Here is a 19,208-nt window from a genome sequence, read left to right on the forward strand (position 1 = left end):
AGAGCACCCCAGCTCCCAGTGCCCATGAAGAAGGTGCTGGGGTGTGAGGTAAAGCAAGCAGAGCTGACCCCTCTCTGTCCTTGTTCTAGGTACCAACAAGAATGAAACATCCTTCGGGCTAGAGATGTCACAGACTGGCTTCTCCTCGCACGTGGTGGAGGTAGGAAAGGGGCGGATCTACCCTTCCAAACTCTCAGTCCTGGAATCCACCTTTCCTGGAGCATCTGTCTCTTTATCTCTTTTTCTTGGCATCTCTCTGCTTCCTAGAAGCTTCTGGGACAGGAGGAGAGGTCTTCAACTTACTTCTGTTGTCCTCATCGCTTTCCAGACTCAAGCACACTATTCATAATAAACACACCATACCTATAAAGTGCCAGGTAATGGGGAGAACATTTCTCCTCAGGACCAAGGGTCCCATTCTGCCCATGGTTCCGTTGTTGGAAAACAAAGGCAGAAGCCAAAGCTGATCACAGTCCCTCTGAGAGTCAGCCTGGCTGAGAGGGCATCCAGAGATGCCATGCCCAGAGCTGCTGCACGGCTGGGTCTCCTTTCTGTGCACACTTTGCACAGCTTCATAGAGCGCACCTGGGCCATGTATGTGTATACACACAGGTGTATGCACATCTGTGTATGTCTGTGTGGTGTGTGCATGTGTGTATTGCATGCAAGTGGGTACATGTGTGCATGGCGCTCTGGGAACGCACTCTGCTCATTTGCTAGTCCATGCTAGTTCCTTGTCTTGTGCTCACCCACCGCCAGCTCTTCTGTAACAGGGCAGGATTCCTTGTTCCCAGTTTACAGACAGAGAAATTGAGTCTTAGAGAGGCTCGTGTTCTGCTGCAGTGAAACTCATGAGAAAAATGCCAGCGTCTCCCCCCCCCCCCCCCTGACCTCTCTCCACTCTACAGCTGGTCTGCAGAGACCAGAGGCTTTCAGGGCAAGGCGGGGGGGTCTGACTCAGAAATCCCAGGTCGGAGGGGAGCAGGCCCAGGACACCAGGCAGCCAGCAGATGAGCTGAAGCACGACTCTTGCTCAGGTCTTTCTGAGCTACATCTGGGCGATGTCAGGGCCACTGTCCCAAACACAGCAAGATGCACATGTCACGGCCCTGTCGTCGAACATGTGCATGCCAGGAGAGTACTGCTCAGGAGGCCTGAAGGCCTTGATGGTGACTCTGGTTAAAATGGTTGGCTCCACCCATCTTTTCAGTGCTTTCTTGGGCACAGGAGAAGTTGAAGCCTCTTAGAGGATGAAGAGCCCGGCACAGAGAAGGAAGGGCCCCCATTGGCACGAGATCAGGCAATGACTTGTGCTGTCAGGACCAGGGGTGGACTTCTAAGTCCACACTGGGGGTGCCTCATGGGGCTCTGTGACCCCACAGATCTGGGCTGTCTGGGATGCACAAATAAGGGGACCTACCTAGGGCCTGCAGAGCTAGGGGTGCTCCTTTTCCCCACCTTGTCCTGCAACCACAGTCCAGCTGTGCCCACACCCAGCTTCCCGATCAGAACTCTGCCCTCCTTCCTCTCACATGGACTCTTCAGAGTGCCTGAGGTCCCAGCCGAGGCTTACCTCGGGGTCTTCCCATGCCCTCCCCACGGCCCCGCCCTTAGCAAGGCTCTTCTTGCCCCTAACTCTCAGGACAGTTCTCTACCTTGGTCCAAGGCCTAGCTGCTGCTGAGTCAGAGGGGTAGCAAGACCTAGAGCGCCCCCTGGCCCCTAGCTTTCAGAATGGCAGTTCCTGCAGAAATTCCCGACCTCCAAACCTAGGGAGAGCCAGGGATCCTGGCAGGAACCACTGTCAGACCAGACCCGAGGGCACTGGAAGGTTTAACCCTTTGCATCTGCGACAACAAAGGACCCGTGAACACTCTCAGCAAGCCAAGTTCACAAAGAGCTCTGTGGAAGGGTGGCAGATCCTGTTGGGTTTCCAGTGCCCAATGCTGGGGTCCCAAACAGCCACCCACACCCCAAAATCACCAAGGCTGATCATCCGGCCTCCAATAACTTGTCCTCTTTTCAGTGCCGGGTTCTCATCTGCTGTGCTGGAAGAGCAGGGTGCAGGGAATGGAAAGAGAAGGGCCTGGCTCTCGGGAATGGAGAAACACAAAACACAAAAAGCTCTCTAGCTGAGCTTCCTGCTTCCCTGCCAGGCGGGGATATAACCACTTGCTCCACATCTGGTGGGGAGACCAAGGGAAGACAAGAGGGGACCCCAGAGGGGTTTGGAAGCCCAGAGAGGAGTGGGGTTTCTGTCGTGGCTTCGTTTGTTTCTAGAATGTTCTAGAACGGTCCTTATTTTCCAAAGTCTCTTAAACCATTGTGCCCTGAGCATCCGATGAATGGTCATCGCTGAGCCGCATTCTCACCCAAGAGCTCGTCAGGAAAGCGGTCTTGAGCGTGTCACCCCCGGGAAAGGTGCAGCCCTGCTCAAAGGACCTGGAATGGCTCTGGGACACCCAGGAGCAGGGTCTGATCGGGTCCCCTCCCCGTGGCAGGACGGGGTTCTGCTGGGAGCAGTCGGTGCCTATGACTGGAATGGGGCTGTGCTGAAGGAGACGAGCGGCGGCAAGGTCATCCCTCTCCGGGAGTCCTACCTGAAGGAGTTCCCTGAGGAGCTGAAGAACCACGGCGCCTACCTGGGTGAGGCGGCAGGTGGCAGAGGGAGAGGAGGGAACCCTGTTCACCCTCAGGCCAAGGGGAGTCTATACTGGCTGGAGAGCAAAATCCTGAAGGACAGTTCCAGGCCAGGGCCCAGGGCAAGGCCGGCTCCTTCCAGCACCATCAGCAAGATAAGAGCTCTCCACAATAGGCAGAATCAATGCCCATAGCAGAAGCCTGTCCTCAACTGGTGCTTCTAGACTCTCGGTCGTGGCTTTGATTTCATTTCTAGAACTTCCAGCCTGAACCACAGCACAGTGAGCCTGATAGGAACAAGTACAAGCCGAGCCAGAGGTCTCACTAATCCACACACACAAGGGCAGAAGGGCGCACCGGGACATCACCCCCTCGTGGCAGGGCACACAGAGACACCTGTCTGTTTCCTCTCGTGGCAGGGTACACAGTGACATCCATCGTGTCCTCCAGGCAGGGCCGGGTGTATGTGGCTGGAGCTCCCCGGTTCAACCACACTGGAAAAGTTATCCTCTTCACCATGCACAGCAACCGCAGCCTTACCATCCACCAGGCCCTGCGGGGCGAGCAGGTAAGGAGAGGAGGCCGGGGCAGCGCGTGGGGCAGGCAGGAGGAAGGCTTTCAGGCTGGCTTGGTATCCTCAGTAGAAAACCGCAGGATCTCCAGGGCCCTCCCTGCGTGAGGTCCCATCCCACTGTCACTGATACCTATCGTACATCACGTATATCCCGTATCGTATGCACACACACACCAGCCCCTGACGTAGTGTGGGTCCTGTCCTGTCCTGTCCCCCAATGCTGGGCCTTGGCCTTGCTGTAGAGGGAGAAACGGGACCCTTTCTCCCCTGGGATCTCTCCTTTCTGGGGTGCTGCCCACGCCCAAGCTAATTCCACCACCCTTCTGTGGGGTGTGCTAGAATGCAGACTGTCAGGCCCTAGGACACACACACCCACCCACCCACACACACACACACACACACACACACACTCACTCCTCATGTCCCTTCCTACTGCCCAAAGTGTCACAACCACCTCAAAAAGCCAGGGGCCACCAGAAGGCCAGCTTCTCCTCCCCTGGCAGTGGATACACTGGGATTTGGCTGCTAACCAGTCTGTTGCTGGGCCCCTCGTGGGTCGAGGCATTGGGGTGAGAAGATCAGAAGTTGGTAGCTCAGGAAGGCTGTGGTTCTGGGAAGCACAGGGGAGGGGGACAGCCTGCCAGCCCCTCCCTTCTCCTCCACCTGCCCCAGGGGAGGGGGCTACTCCACCCTCCCCTTCTGCCCTGGGTGACGCAGATAGGCTCCTACTTCGGGAGTGAGATCACGTCAGTGGACATCGACGACGACAATGTGACAGACGTCCTGCTGGTGGGAGCCCCGATGTACTTCAGCGAGGGCCATGAACGCGGCAAGGTGTACCTCTACAACCTGAGACAGGTACCACAGGGCCCTGTGTGGCAAGGTGTACCTCTACAACCTGAGACAGGTGCCCCAGGGCCCCTGTGTATGGCTTTGTCTTGGGGCACCAGGCTCAGTTGTTGCCTCCGGTAGGAGCCACACCTGGGGGAGCCAGAATTCCTGTCTGGCCTCTGGGCTCGGGTCACCAGTGGGATCCTGGAGAAGACACATGATATAGGCAGGGCCCTTGGCACAGGTGCGGGGAGCTGTCATTCTGAAAGCCTGCACCTGGCCCTGAGCCCTTCTGGGGCCTTGGGTTTACAGAGCCGGTTTGTCTATAACGGAACGCTGAAGGATGCCTACAGCTACCAGAACGCCCGGTTTGGCTCATCCATCGCCTCTGTCCGAGACCTCAATCAGGACTCCTACAACGACGTGGTGGTGGGAGCCCCGCTGGAGGACAACCACAGAGGGGCTGTCTACATCTTCCACAGCTGCCCAGGTGGCATTCAGAAGAGACCCAAGCAGGTGAGGCCCACAGGAGGCGGTAGCAGAGGTGCTGTGCAGGCGTAGCTCAGATGTGCCCACAATACAGGTGGGCATGCCTGCTCTGGCTATGCCTGCCTCGAATCAAATCAAGCCCTGGGCGTGTTGTGTCTCCTGACCTTCCATCCACACAAGGACCGAGCCCAGGCACTGTGCCCTGCTCCTGCAGCCAAGTTCCCACGCAGTCGACCACAGGCAGAAAGCTCCAGCCTGGGCTCACGCTTTGCTGAATGTGCATCCAGTTTACCCCCGCCCCCGCCACCACAGCCCCCAGTCACCTGTTTATTCTGTTTGGAAGTTTGAGATGCTACCTGCCAGCTGATACGTCGTGACAGTCGATTAAACCAGAGACATGCCTCTAGCAGGCCTTTCCACTGCTGTGACGGGACAGAGCAGAGACCACTGAGGGCCCCAGTTGACTGCGGGGCAGGCTCTCCTGCACCCTGCATCGGGTCTGCTGCCCAGCCTGGCCAACACTCAGCCTTTGCTTTCTCCCAGAGAATCTCTGCGTCGGAACTGGCCCCAGGCCTCCAGTTCTTCGGCTGCAGCGTCCACGGTCAGCTGGACCTCAACGAGGATGGACTGGTGGACTTGGCTGTGGGCTCCCTGGGAAGTGCTGTCATCTTGTGGTCAGTTCCCTGTCTCCTCCTGGTCCTCCTCGGGTTCCCCAAACAGAGAGGGGTGAAGGACATTCCCAAGGGTCTTTGCAGCAACTCGCTGCTGGCCAGACACACGTCAGCTGGGATGCCCATAAGTTATCTTGGTACCAACCGTTCCTACCTTGCAATAAGCTGCTTGAGAGGCCCCGAGTTCAAGCCCCCAGGACTGCACACACGCCGTATGCAGAACAGTTGTGGCTCACCCGCGCTTCTCCTCCAGGGCCCGGCCCGTGGTGCAGATCAATGCCAGCCTCCGCTTCGAGCCATCCAAGATCAACATCTTCCACAAAGACTGCAAGCGCAGTGGCAGGGATGCCACCTGCCTGGCCGCCTACCTTTGCTTTGTGCCTGTCTTCCTGGCACCCCATTTCCCAGAAGCAACTGTTGGTAAGACAGACCCCTCCATTCCCCCCACCAGATCTGTCTCCCCAGTCTGTCTGTGTGCCACAGCCTGGGTTTTCCGTGGGTGCCAGGTCACTCCCAGAGCCAGTTTTAACTCTCCCTCTCTCCCCAACCCAGGGGACTCATGCCATAGACCGGGTGGCAGTGAGCAGAGCTGACCTCCCTCTACCCCAACCCTGTACCCAGAGGATGGGGTCAGGAGCCATTCTGGGAGCAACTGGATCACAGTGCTGGAGACAGAGTGGCATAGAAGCCAGAGAAGCTGGCCTGGGTATAGAAATCAGAGCTAGCCAGCAGGAGGCAGCTAGGAGCCAGGGACGGGCACACAGGCCATGTTCACACCCCAGCTGGGAGAGTGGGCCTCTTTCTTCCCACTACAGCTAGAGCTGAACCTGCTCACCACTGCCTGGCCCTGGAAGCGAAGCGTGCATGTTCTGGAGTGGCATGTAGATTTCAGCCAAGGCATAGGACCAGGTGGGGAGGGAAAGGGTCTGGTGGGAAGAAGGGAAGAGAAGGACTTGGGAAAGGTCCTGAGTCAGGGTTCCCTCCCTGGAGTTCCACCTGTAAAGGGAAGGGAGATTTGAAGGCAGAGACAGCTGGGGGCCAGAAGGCTGGCAAAATAATCTACCAAGTCAGGGTTTTTCTTTTTCTTTTCTTTGTTTTCTTTTTTCTTTTCTTTTTTTTTTTTGTCAGTCACGGGGCTTAAACTCAGGGCCTGGGTGTTGTCGCTCAGATTTTTCGCTCAAGGCTAGCACTCTACCATTTTGAACCACACCGCTACTTCTGATTTTCTGGTGGTTTTTTGGATATGAGTCTCACAGACTTTCCTGTCTGGGGATGACTTTGAACTAGGATCTTCAGGTTTCAAAGTCTTGAGTTGCTCTGTTACAGGTGTGAGCCACTGGCCCCCGGGCTCCTTCTTTTCTTCCTCTCTGGCCCATCCTCTCCTCTCCTCTGCCTCCCTGTCCTCTTCAGTCCCTTCCTCCATCCCCACATCAAGGTCTGCTCTTCTCTAGGGGAAGCGTTTGCTTTTAAAGAGTGGCAGGTGGTCTCGGGTGGGAAGGAGGCTCCAGTGCCTGGTCTCGGCCTCCCCTCCACCAGGTATCAGGTACAACGCCACTATGGACGAGAGGCGGTACATGCCCAGGGCCCATCTGGACGAGGGAGGGGACCAGTTCACCAACCGGGCTGTCCTGCTGTCCTCTGGCCAGGAGCACTGCCAGCGGATCAACTTCCACGTCCTGGTGAGCCTGGCTCCATCAGCAGGGTCCAGGCCCCTATGGGGGACCCTGGGAGACTGGCTAGAGGCCCCTCCCCATTGCCAGCTCAAGCCCTGGAGTAACGTCCTCAGGGCCAATAACCCGACCCTCCCTCCCCATGGCATCCTTAGTGTCAGGTGAAGTCCAGGAGGGAGCTGGATCAGACAGGTATAGGGAGAGAGCCGGGCCATTGTGAGGCCCTGGCCTAGTAGAACAGTACACAGGACCGGCTGAAGACATAGGCTGCGTAAGGGGGAGGAAGGCATTGGGGCCTGGAGGGGTGAGTAGGAGCTCATTGAAACTTCCAGGTAATGGAGCCACGGTCCACACAGCTTCCACCCACAGACCTCGATAGGAGCCCCTGGACCCCCAAAACAGACTCTGAGGGAGACAAGGCCACCACTCCTCCTGGCTCAGGGGCATGCCAGTTCTAGCCCACAGTGACTGGGCCCCGGAAATGGTGGTCCCTGACCCCTGTCCTGTGACCCACAGGACACTGCCGACTACGTGAAGCCCGTGGCCTTCTCAGTGGAGTACATGCTGGAAGACCCTGACCACGGCCCTGTGCTGGACAATGGCTGGCCCACCATGCTCCGAGTCTCGGTATGGCCCGGCACGTGGCCACGATACACACATCCATGCACATGTGTCCACACTGACATACATGTATGCACATACGGGCACGCACATACGTGTGCATGTTTGTAATGCACGTGTGCGTGCACATTCATAAACACACGTGCCTTCCTCGCTGAGTATACCCCATACCAAACACCCTGCTCATGCCAGCTGACTTTCGCCAGCCGAGGCCAGGAGGAGCCAAGCTTCATCCCGAGTCCTGGAAGGAGGAGAATCTGCAGTGAGGGCAATTGCAAGGAGGGGTCCAGAGAAAGGGCAGAGGCAGAGGCTGCTGTGCAATGGGCGCCAGAACCCACAGAAAAGACCAGGACTGGAGGCCACAGTCCCTCTCCAGCCACCCACTCCTGACTCTCCTTGGCTCAGGTGCCCTTCTGGAACGGCTGCAATGAGGACGAGCACTGCGTTCCTGACCTCGTGCTGGACGCCCGGAGTGACCTGCCCACAGCCACGTGCGTTGCTGTTCCCCAATGCCCGCCCCTCCCTGCTGCTCTGGGCTTCCTGGCTCCTGCCTGATGGCTTCCACACACCTTGTTGAGAGGCAGTGTGGGTCAGGTACTGGACCTGGAGCCCGGGTTCTAGCCTGGCCTCCGCTTCTACCTCCTATGTGAGCTCAGGTGACTGCTCTCCCGTGCAGGGCCTCATTGTCTCACCATACTGACAATGTGTTTAAATAGCACCGACGTTGCCTCTACATTTAGTTCTGAGCTTCCTGGCAGGCAAAGCTCAAAGGGAAGCAGGACTGGTGAAACGATGACATCTATGCTCCTCCAGCTTGCAGTCCCTTTTCTTTCTCGGGCAGAGTCCAGCCCAGTGCCCCATTCCCAGCCTGCCCTGCGGCTCTGTCCCACCATCTCAGTCCCCATCGCCCCTGCCTGACCCCTGGTGCTCTCCCCGACAGGGAGTACTGCGAACGGGTTCTGAGACGGCCGGCCCAGGACTGTTCCACGTACACACTGTCCTTTGACACCACCGTGTTCGTTGTGGAGAGCACGCGCCGGCGCGTGGCTGTGGAGGCCACGCTGGAAAACAGGGGCGAGAACGCCTACAACACCATCCTCAACATCTCCCAGTCGGCAAACCTGCAGTTTGCCAGCTTGATCCAGAAGGTGAGAGCCTGGCGGCGGCCCAGGACAGAGGAGGAAAGAAAAGGTGCAGGCCGGGGAGAGAAACACCACATGTCATCTGCCTCCTCTGGGGGTTCTCTGGGGGGTCCTGGGTGAGGACCTGGCACCAGGCACTTGTGGAGCTATGGAGGCGGTCAGAGGTGAGCCTCAGGCATGGGGCGTTCAGGCCTCGAGGGCAGGGAAGTACCCACTGCCATTTTCCCAGCCCTTGGGGGAACTACACCTACTGTCCTCAGCTCTCCCCCAGAATGACTGCCCTGGTCTGGGGCAGCAGTACCCTTTACCCTGCCCAGAGTGGGAGAAAGAGCCCCTCAGGCCTGAGGTTGGCCCACAGAGAGCTTGCTGTTTTTCTGGGTTATGTTGTGAGACTCCAGCTCGTTCATAGCCCTGAAGGAACCAGAGTGAAGCAGGGCTGCAGGGGCTCGGCAGGCCCGGCCCTTAGGTGGACGAAGCAAGTCTCAGCTCTGAGCTGAGGGAGAAACTTCTGCTTCCTGGACCTCAGGGGGACACAGGGGAGGGGTGTGTGCTCCCAGGTGTGCCTCAGGGGTCAGCATGGGTGGGGGAGGGGGAGGAGCTCCAGATCTCAGCCCCCACCCGGCCCTCCCTAACTGCTGCCTCAATGCCCTCACCCCCAGGACGACTCAGATGGCAGCATTGAGTGTGTGAACGAGGAGAGACGCCTGCACAAGAAAGTCTGCAATGTCAGTTACCCCTTCTTCAAGGCCAAGGCCAAGGTGAGGGGCCAAGGGGGTGTGGAGAGGCGGGGGCGTGGGGGGAGCCCGCAGAACAAAGAACAAACAGAAGAGATCCCAGGCACCCAGACCCTTTACCCCAGGGGCCTCTTTCCACCCCCACCCGACCCCTCTCCCAACACCTTGGGCTATCTATGCCATTCTTTGTGGGGCAGCTGGGGGTTGGGGGAATTTTTTTTGCCAGTCTTAGGGCTTGAACTCAGGGCCTGGGCACTGTCCCTGAGCTTCTTGTTGCTCAAGGTTAACACTGAACCACTTGAGCCACAGAACCACTGCCAGCTTTCTTGTGTATGTGGTACTGAGGAATCCAGCCCAGGGGTTCACACAGGCTTGGCAAGCACTCTACCACTAAGCCACATTCCCAGCCCTCCATGCCATCCCTTATCCCCACGTGCCTCCTCTTAAGTGCCTCCTGGGGCTGAGGAGCATACAGACGGCGCCAGCAAGATAGCTGGGAAGGGAGGCAGGCAGCTGCGGGGAGGGGCACAGCTGTGTTCTTTGCCCCTGGACAAGCCCCAGTTCCCCTCTTCTCCACCTACTCCTCTCTTTGCCATTCCCAGCTAGGGCCACACCCGGGGAAGGGACGGGGACAAAGGACAGGATGCCAGGCAGGGCCCAGCTAGCCCCACGCCACCCCCAGCTCAGGCTCCTGCTTCCTTGCAGGTAGCCTTCCGTCTGGACTTCGAATTCAGCAAGTCCGTCTTCCTGCAACACCTGCATGTCCAGCTGGGCTCCGGCAGGTGAGGGCCCTGTGCCTTCCCCATCCGAAGCAACTCCCGCTCCTACTCCGCCCTCCCCTCAGTGAGCCCACAACCGAGCCGCCCCTGGCCCGGCACCACCACACCTCATTCTTTGAGGCTTGGTGCTACGTCCCTTGCCTTCAGGTGGCACTTTAGGTAGTAACCACCCAACTCACGCTGCCCCCTCCCTGACCCCAGCCAGCCCTGGTCAGCTTCCCACCTGGCCTGGGGTGGGGCTGGCCGGCCTGGGTGAGCCAGCATGAACGCCCCCCCACCCCGCCCCGATTCCCCCTCCAGTGACAGCGAGGAGAAGGACAGCACCAAGGACGACAACTCGGCCCTCCTCCGCTTCCACCTAAAATACGAGGCCGACGTCCTCTTTACCAGGTGGGCACAGCCCTCCCTACCCCACCCCAGTCCCTTGTCATCCACAACGCTGGCTTTGCTCACACGACCTTGTCCTGTCTCTGCAGGAGCAGCAGCCTGAGCCACTACGAGGTCAAGGCCAACAGCTCACTGGAGACGCATGGTGGCATCGGGCCTCCCTTCAGCTGCGTTTTCAAGGTAAGGCTGAGGGCAGCCACTGAGGTCCCCCTTTGGAGACGTAGCTCAGTGCCTGAGTCCAGCCTCACCCTTGCCACCTACTCCTGTGTGGCCTTCAACCATCTGTTCTTTCTGAGCCTCTCCATTCTTATTTGCAAACACCCAAGCTGGATTAGCTGCACCTATTCCTTATTTACAGACCAAAAAAGTTTTAATGTAAAATATTTTAACATTATAAGTACAAAAACATAGAGGGTTAACTACATCAGGGCTTGCCGTCTCCCTAAAGGAAGTCTAGACTAGGCAGGCAGCTTCAGAGGGTTCCAATCCAGGCTACTTCTACCATCCTCAGTATCAAATGAGCCCAAGGGGGTTGAAGCCCCAGCCATCACATTCTCCTTCCAGGCAGCAGGAAGGAGGAGCAGATGAACAGGTTTCATCCTCTTTAGGAACCCCCCTGGCAGTTCCTCACTGCCCTAGAACATGGTGACTTCACTGGAAGGGAGCTGGGAAGCAGGACTTTTTTGCTTTGGTCTCCTCACTAAGGAAGGAGGACCAATGAGAATCTGGAAGCAAATTACCCATCTTGACTAAAATGACCCCAGGGTCTCCTCGTCCCTGAAGTGGGTTGATTGCCTTCTATGGTGGTGTGAGGCTGACAGCAACACTGGCCTGCAGATACCCCAGGTCCTGTGTGGCTTGTCCAAAAAGCCCAGTCACCTGCCTAAAGCCACACACACATCCATGGCGGCAGCCCAGAGCTACGTCCCCAGACCCCACCCAGCGATCACACTGACAGTGACACTGATTGCTTACATGGGTGACTTTCTCCATCTCCAAGCCTGTCCATCCCCAGGTGGAGGGGCCCTGGAGGAGGCCCAGGGCCTGCTGACGCCCGGCCACGCCCAGAGCCCCTCCATCAGGGGTGTCCATGGCAGCATCCTTCCACACCCATGTGGCAATGTGCTGCAGCTGCCACAGTGAAATGTGCCGTAGGCCTGTCCCCAGGCTGGCTGTGGGATGCCAGGGCCAGCTGGCCCCTGTGGGCCTTGCTGTCCTCTCCTTCAGATGCCTCCCTTCTGGCACAGGTGCAGAACCTGGGCTTTTTCCCCGTCCACGGCGTAATGATGAAGATCACCATTCCCATCGCCACCAGGGGCGGCAACCGTCTTCTGATGCTGAGCGATTTCTTCACCGACCAGGTACCCAAGCCCCAGGGTCAGCAGGAGTCAGAGCCACCTGCTAGGCATGGCCCCATAGCCTCAAACGTTAGCTCCCTCCTGGGAGTCCGGGCCTCTCTGGGTCGAGGAAAGGTGCGCTCTGAGGCCTGGGTCTGCCGGAGCTGGCCCCTGAGGCTCACTGGTGTGTGCCCGTGCATGTGTACGCAGGTGAACACATCCTGTAACATCTGGGGGAATAGCACCGAATACCGAGCCACCCCAATGGAGGAAGACTTGAGCGGTCTCTCACAGTTGGTGAGTGTCCCCAAACAAATAGTCACAGGGCTGTGTTTGGAGAGCCTTCTTGCTTCAGGGGCTGTAGTAGCCCCTGAAATGTGTCAATAAGCCTGTAACCCCAGCATTCAGGAGGCCAAGGTGAGTAGATCACCTGAGCCCAGTGAGCTCAAGACCTATCTCAGCAACACAGCAAGACCCCATCTCAAGTTAGAAGGAGGGAGGGAGGAAGAAGGGAGAGAGGGAGGAATACTGAGCCCCTAGCTGAGCACTACTTTGGGAAAGAGATGGGGAACCACACTTCCTGCCATATGTGCGCCTTGCCACAAAGGAGAGGGGCAGATGGACATGGAAAGCAAGTGGCTTATATCTGAGTTAAAAGGCCAGCAGGACTCAGACCAGCAGAGGGGAGGGAAGGAAGCCGGGGGGGGGGGGGAAGCACATGGCTATACTGCAGACCTCCGACCCTGTCAGCTCAGCCTCCACTTTAGAAATGGACGGAGCTCGGCTCCAACTCCAGAACCTCTCCAGGCGTCAGATTCTCAGGTTTTCCTTCTCAGGGTCCCCATCACTTCTGCATACCAGCTTCTCAGCATATGGTCAGCCACTGAGCCTCACTCAGAAAAAAAAAAACAAAAAACAAAAACAAAACAACCTTACCTGATTTAGTTTCCCCGAGCACTGTGTTGTACAAAGCACTTTATGAACTTATTACAAATACCTGGCCCTCTGTGAGGTTGGGATGGACAGCAAGCCAGCAACACAAAGAACTTTGTCCTGGTAGGGCTGTAACTGAGGAATCATTTGGGGTTTCCATTATGTTGTTTTCCTTACAAATTGCTTTTCTTGTCATATTACTATGGCTCAAACCTCTCGGGTACTTAAGGCAGAGCTCACTTAAAGAATTGTTACTTGGGTGGGGTGTGGAGGCTCATACTGTCATCCTAGCTACTCAGGAAGCTGAGATCTGAGCATCAAGGTTCAAAGCCAGTCCGAGCACAAAAGGACCTGAGACTCTTATCTCCAATTAATCTCTAGAAAATGGGAAGTGGGGCTTGGCTTAAGGATAGGGCAGTAGCTTTGAACTGACAAGCTAAAGGATAGCGCCCAGGGAGTTCAAGCCCTATAACCCACAAAAAAGGGGGGGAATTGTTACATGAAGTTGTGTATGTGTGCAAATATACAAACATACCAGGCATGTGTGTATACATATCAGATTTAATCAAATTCAGGTCACTCCCTAGATTGCCTAAAATATTTTTCATATCTGTCCCAGTAACTACATCTACTTTTATTTTAACATGTTTATATGATAATGACATTTAAAGTTTCTTCAATACAGCTGGGCGTGGGTAGCTCACGCTGTAATCCTAGCTACTCAGAAGGCTGAGATCTGAGGATCTGGGTTGAAAACCAGTCTGGGCAGGCAAGTTTGTGAGACTCTTAACTCCAATAACCTACTCAGAAAAAGCCAGAGTGGTGCTGTGGCTCAAGTGGCAGAGCACTAGCCTTGAGCAAAAGAAGCTCAGTGCCCAGCCCCTGAGATCAGGCCCCAGGACCAGCAAAAAAGAAAGAGAAAAGATTCCTCAATACAGACTCAAAGTTCTGTTCCTAGAATTAGCTCAATACAGCAAGAGATCTCCATCTTTGTCTCCAGCGATCTCTGGCCACCCAGCCCCTGTGCATCCCTCCCTTGTCCACTGTGCTCTGCCCTCCTCTCCCAGGGAGAGGCCAGGCACCTTCCCTGCTCTTGCTTACTGTCTTCTCTTCCAGAATCACAGCAACTCTGACGTGATCTCCATCAACTGCAATGTGAGGCTGGCTCCCAACCAGGAAGTCAGCTTCTACCTGTTAGGGAACCTGTGGCTGAGGTCCCTGAAGGCAGTAAGTGGAGGCCCCAGGGCACAGGGTGGCTGTGGGACTCCCACCTAGGGTTGTCCAGAAGGGGCAGGAGCAGAGGCGTCCTGAGACACTCTAACAGGGCATCTGCCTGTACTCAGCTCAAGTACAGGTCCCTCAAGATTGTGGTCCACGCAGCCTTGCAGAGGCAGTTTCATAGCCCCTTCATCTTCCCAGAGGAGGATCCCAGCCGCCAGGTAAGTGCCACAGAAGCCTGCAGGCCTGGGCCTGGCCCTGTGGGTGTGAGAAAGAGCTGTCCTCCCTTCCAGTTTTCCTGAAAGCCCCTGGCCATAGGTACCCTGTGCTCCAGCAGGAGAGGACAGAAAGAGAGCAAGGAGAACAGGCAGAGGCACAAGCAGGCATCTCCCCAGTGCTTTCGGTGTCCTCTGGGCTCCCGGGGGCGGGGGCAGGGGCAGAGGGGAACTATGTCCCCTGAGGTGGCCCCACATAGGCTAGAGGCCAAAAGAAAGCATTCCTGCCTCTCTTCTCTCCCGTCCTGGGTGAGACCAGTCTGCTATGCACAGCATTTGTGAAGCTCTGGGAGGCAGACACAATCCTGTGACAGCAGTTAGACTTAAAGCCTCGCCCATGGAAACAGAAGGGGCGTGGGTCTCTGCTGCCTCCCCCTGGCCAACTCCCAGAAACACTAGCCCCGGATGCTCTCAGTCAGCATCCCTCACAGATGGGGTAAGCTCCACCTGGCCCATGGGTACAAAGGGGTGGGGGGTGGCAGGAGCCTCCTGACCCCTGGTGTGCCTCCCCCAAGGAGTGACTACAGAAAAGGAGAAGTAACAAGGCTGCACTGTACAACATTGAGATGTCCGGGAGAGATTAGGAAGAACAGAGAGCTAAGAGAGTAGCCACCATGTAGAAGCTAGAGCATCCATGAGGACAGCATGGTCCCCCACCTTAGGCATCCACTGGGCAGGATAGCTGCCCTGAGCCTTAGCCACTGGTGTTTGCCCCTCCCCTAGGAAGGGACCAGGTTCTCTCCCCAGGGGCAGCCAGCCCAACACAACAGTGACTTGGCTGTGCTGGCTCTACCTCCCTTCGCAGATCACATTTGAGATCTCCAAACAAGATGACTGGCAGATCCCCATCTGGATCATCGTGGGCAGCACCCTGGGTGGGCTCCTGCTGCTCTCCTTGCTCGTCCTGGCGCTCTGGAAGGTGAGGGCCCCACAGGCAGAAACACACACTGCAGCCCGTGGCCCAGGTCTGGGCTCGGGCCTCTGGGCCCTGTGTCAACTGCCATGTCCTGCCCGTGGGAGCTGGCCCCACCAGCTGCTCCCAATGGTGGGTTGCTGAAGGCCTCAGAGGCCACCCATACTGTGACTCAACCAGGTACTCTTACCAGAAAACAAACACAAAAACAAAAAGCAGCTCATATAACTACCCTAGTTTCCAGCAGTTTCAGGCTGTTAGCAAGTCTACCCAAGTTCTCTGTCTCTGAGCCCTGAGATGTTAGCTGTGGCGGGGTCTCAGAGCAAGATGGCCTCCTCTCAGGAGCTCCACCCATTTTGCTTCGGTCCATGGTGGAGTTCCCAAGAAGTGTGCTTAGGTAGGACAGGGTCTAGGAGAGCCCCCTGAAGGGCTGGGGTTGGCTGGTCGAACTCACCAGACCCAACCAAGACCTCCTCTTTTGCTTCCCTACAGCTCGGCTTCTTTAAAAGTGCCAAGCGCAAGAGGGATCCTGGCCTAGACTCTACCCCCAAAGCCCTGGAGTGAGGCCCAGAGAAGTCCTGGATTCATGGGCTGGACGCCAGTCTGGGCGGTATGCAGGCCCTGCCGAGCCGGAGTAGACACCAGCTGGCTTTGCACTTGGCCTTATCTCAAGCAATGGAGCCTGTGCCCTGAGGTGGACCTCACGCAGGAGTGAAGAGAAGTCACCCTATTGGAGGCTAGTACACCTACCAGCTTCCCAGGGACTTAAAGGGACCGCCCCAAGGCCCCCAGAAGTCCTCCCCTGGCTCTGGAGAACATGTGCTGCACCAGCCACTGGGGTGTTTGAAATTCATAATCACAGTCACCCCTGCAAGAAACCCCAGGAGGAAGCCCATAAACACAAACTCACTCTTCGTGTTCCACCAGGCCTCTTCCTCCACAACCATGGCACTGCAGACCCGACTTCGGTGGCGTGCTTTCCCCACCGCTCACTGGAGTCACAGCCACCCCTTCCCTACAGGCCCCAAGGCACCCCTGTCCCCCTTCCCCACATGGAACCTGAGCCCTGAGGTCTGTAGGTGAAAGCTACAAGCCAGGGATGAAGACAGACTCTGGGATGCAGGCTGTGGCAGCCGGGTAGGCGGGAACTCAGATGCGGAGCACATGCATCTCGCCAGCCACTCATCACACACTCTCACCCTCCCTCCTCGGCTGCTCTTGCCTAGGTACCTCACAAGGAGCCTGTGGGTAACTCAATTCCCTGGGCTCCACATTCCACATCTTCCCCCAGCATGGAGGCCTGGCCTAGCTGTAGCCTGGGTCAGGGTTAAAAGCAGGGAGTCTTCCCTCCCTGCACCAGCCCCAGGACAGCGCTGTGGAGGGCTCTGTAGTGCACTGAATAACCCTGTCAAGAATGGTGCTGCCTCAGAGGCAGGTTATCCCAGCCTACGGGACACGAGAAGACCAAACATGGCACCCTGAGGACAAGGGCATGCTGGGTGCCCAGCCAAGTAACTTATGCCTTCACTTTTTTTGAAAGAGGGACACATCAAAAGTACATTGCCCTGTGCATAGTGCAGTCTTTACTGTCAGTTTTTGAAAAATTAAAGTGTTTAAAACAACCAAGGCAATGACATTCCATTCTGTAGCTGTGTGACCGATGGAACCCCACATTGCTTCTCATTCTGTCTAAATGTTAGACTTGTCACTCCACACCTCCCTCCAAAGACCCCCTCACCTCTGGGCAGGTAGTTAGAGCCTAGACCTGTACTCTGTCCCTTAGCTCTGGCTGATCCTGGCTGGACTATCAGTCAGCTGGCTGACTCATGAGCCAAGTGTTCTACCTCAATTCATCCCTGTGCCTTTTGCTTCCTGGAGCCGCAAGTACAGAAAGCGTTTCATCTTATTTTCTGGAGGAGTGAAGAGACCAACCAAATCAAGAGAACCCAAGAGTGCCACCTCCCTAGCCAGACAATCCCTGTAGTTCAGCCTCAAAGAGCTAAAGGGGAATCAAGGGAATGTGGTGAAAATGCACATCAGAGCATCCCCAATAGAATCTCAAGGAAACACTGCATCACACTCCACACCAGAGAATAACCTGGAAGACAACTATATGAACCATGATCTAAAGTGCATCATCTGATTGAGCACTGTGTTCATTTTATCCATAACGTTCTTAGGGAATGTATGATTTGTAGAATGTCATTTGTATGTTTAAAAATGCCAAGTGTGGGGGCTGGGAGTTTGGCCTAGTGGTAGAGTGCTTGCCTAGCATGCACGAAGACCTGAGTTCGATTCCTCAGTACCACATACATACAAAAAGCCAGAAATGATGATATGGCTCAAGTGGTTGAGCTCCAGCCTTGAGATAACCCAAGGACAGTGCTCAGGCCCTGAGTTCAAGCCCCAGGACTGGCAAAAGAAAGAAAGAGAGAAAGAAAGAGAGAAAGAGAGAGAGAGAGAGGGAGGGAGGGAGGGAGGGAAGGAAGAAAGGAAGAAAGAAAGAAAGAAAGAAAGAAAGAAAGAAAGAAAGAAAGAAAAACTGCCATGTGTGGCCAAAAGTTTGCTCACACTTCACTGGACTCTCAAGCTGAAGACAGCCTCACATCAGAACTCCAGTCTCTCCACATGCCCCTGACCCCTCTACCAACTAAATGGCCAAGGGCTGAAGAAGTGTAGGCTTGCACGTCAGTCGTTAGCTCTTGAACTGTCTCTTTTTCTCTTACTAGTTCTCCCTTTCAGTCTATTTACTATGAAGTAGGAATGCCCAAGACTAGTTCAGTGCTGGGCAGAATAAACATGGAAGATGCATTTTAGAAGAGGCATCCTCATCTAGGCTTTAAGAGGACAAATGCAACATGCCTGACCCCTAGGATTCAGACTGACTCTGCAGGAAGAGGGGCCAGGGCAGTGTTCACTACAAATTTCAAGTGATTCTTGCAGGAGGGACTATACTACATGGATGACTCCACGAAGAACACTGGAACCATGCTATCATCTTCAAGGTTGAGCAATATGTGGAAACAAATATACACATTTTACACACATACACACACACACACACACACATAATGGGACTTGAGTCATATGGCCTCAAGCCCCCAGAATGTCTGCTTGACTATCCTAGCAACCACTAACTTAATCGTGTTCATTTCCATTTCCTGACATGACTTGAACACCACCTATCCCCATTGAGATGGGCAGGAATGATAGTTTTCAGTACTGAATGATCCCCATTTCATTCCTCAATACAATAGCCTTTGATTTTACCTTTAGCTGACACGGGGCCAGCTCTTTATTTTGTACCACTTCTTATAATTAAAAAACACAAGACACTCACAAATTAGCTGAGACAGAACCAAGGTTCTTTGCAAAGAGCAGTCAAGCCTAATCAATCGCAATAAAATGTTGAGGGCTTTTATATCAGTGTATTCTATCGCTCTGACAATGCCCTGAAGTAGGATACCATGTTCCAAAACAGAAAATCCAGCAGGAATGAAGAAGCATGGTTGCTGACGTGTGAAAAGGATTGGAAGACTCATACCTAGGCTCTGAAATTTCAGAAAACTACAAGCTTAAACTGACCAGCAAACTGATCAGGCTCAGAGAACAGTGAGAGCAAGAACCTGATGACAAGCTTGGCATGGTGCCTCATGGCTACTCAGGAGGCTGAGATCTGAAGATCACGGTTCAAAGCCAGCCCAGGCAATAAAGTCCATGAGATGCTTATCTCCAATTAGCCACCAGAAGACAGAAGTGGCACTGTGGCTCAAGGAGTAAGGTGATAGCCTTGAGCTAAAGAGCTCAGGAACAGCACCTAGACCCAGAGTTCAAGCCCCATGACCACCAAAAGGAAAAAAGAAAATGAAAAGAAAAAATAGTGCTACAATCAAAAAGTATAATGACGCCCAGAGCAGTACGTGTGGCTCAGCTAGCCATCAAATCCCAGTGCTAGCAATGAATTCGTGAAGTATTGTACATAGGATGTTCATTACA

The 19,208-nt window shown here is 55.3% G+C and overlaps 1 protein-coding gene across 1 annotated transcript in view; it reads left to right on the forward strand.

The window, feature by feature from the left end:
- The window catches only part of Itga11 (integrin subunit alpha 11), a 49,247-nt gene extending 32,421 nt beyond the window's left edge, over window positions 1-16,826 (forward strand). Inside the window, exons 14-34 of the mRNA XM_090321433.1 lie at window positions 90-160; window positions 2,500-2,644; window positions 3,058-3,206; window positions 3,930-4,070; window positions 4,356-4,559; window positions 5,076-5,206; window positions 5,457-5,623; window positions 6,740-6,882; window positions 7,390-7,500; window positions 7,900-7,985; window positions 8,435-8,642; window positions 9,296-9,394; window positions 10,076-10,152; window positions 10,450-10,539; window positions 10,626-10,716; window positions 11,784-11,897; window positions 12,084-12,170; window positions 13,923-14,033; window positions 14,150-14,245; window positions 15,105-15,218; window positions 15,705-16,826. Coding sequence (XP_090177559.1) covers window positions 90-160; window positions 2,500-2,644; window positions 3,058-3,206; window positions 3,930-4,070; window positions 4,356-4,559; window positions 5,076-5,206; window positions 5,457-5,623; window positions 6,740-6,882; window positions 7,390-7,500; window positions 7,900-7,985; window positions 8,435-8,642; window positions 9,296-9,394; window positions 10,076-10,152; window positions 10,450-10,539; window positions 10,626-10,716; window positions 11,784-11,897; window positions 12,084-12,170; window positions 13,923-14,033; window positions 14,150-14,245; window positions 15,105-15,218; window positions 15,705-15,776 — 2,507 coding nt within the window. The 3' untranslated portion in view covers window positions 15,777-16,826. The remainder of the gene's footprint in view (window positions 1-89; window positions 161-2,499; window positions 2,645-3,057; window positions 3,207-3,929; window positions 4,071-4,355; window positions 4,560-5,075; window positions 5,207-5,456; window positions 5,624-6,739; window positions 6,883-7,389; window positions 7,501-7,899; window positions 7,986-8,434; window positions 8,643-9,295; window positions 9,395-10,075; window positions 10,153-10,449; window positions 10,540-10,625; window positions 10,717-11,783; window positions 11,898-12,083; window positions 12,171-13,922; window positions 14,034-14,149; window positions 14,246-15,104; window positions 15,219-15,704) is intronic.
- The last annotated feature ends 2,382 nt before the right edge of the window (window positions 16,827-19,208 follow it).

This window comes from Megascapheus bottae, chromosome 30, assembly GCF_031878675.1.
Source record: "Megascapheus bottae isolate mThoBot1 chromosome 30, mThoBot2.hap1, whole genome shotgun sequence".
In the NCBI taxonomy this organism is placed as follows: Eukaryota; Metazoa; Chordata; class Mammalia; order Rodentia; family Geomyidae; genus Megascapheus; species Megascapheus bottae.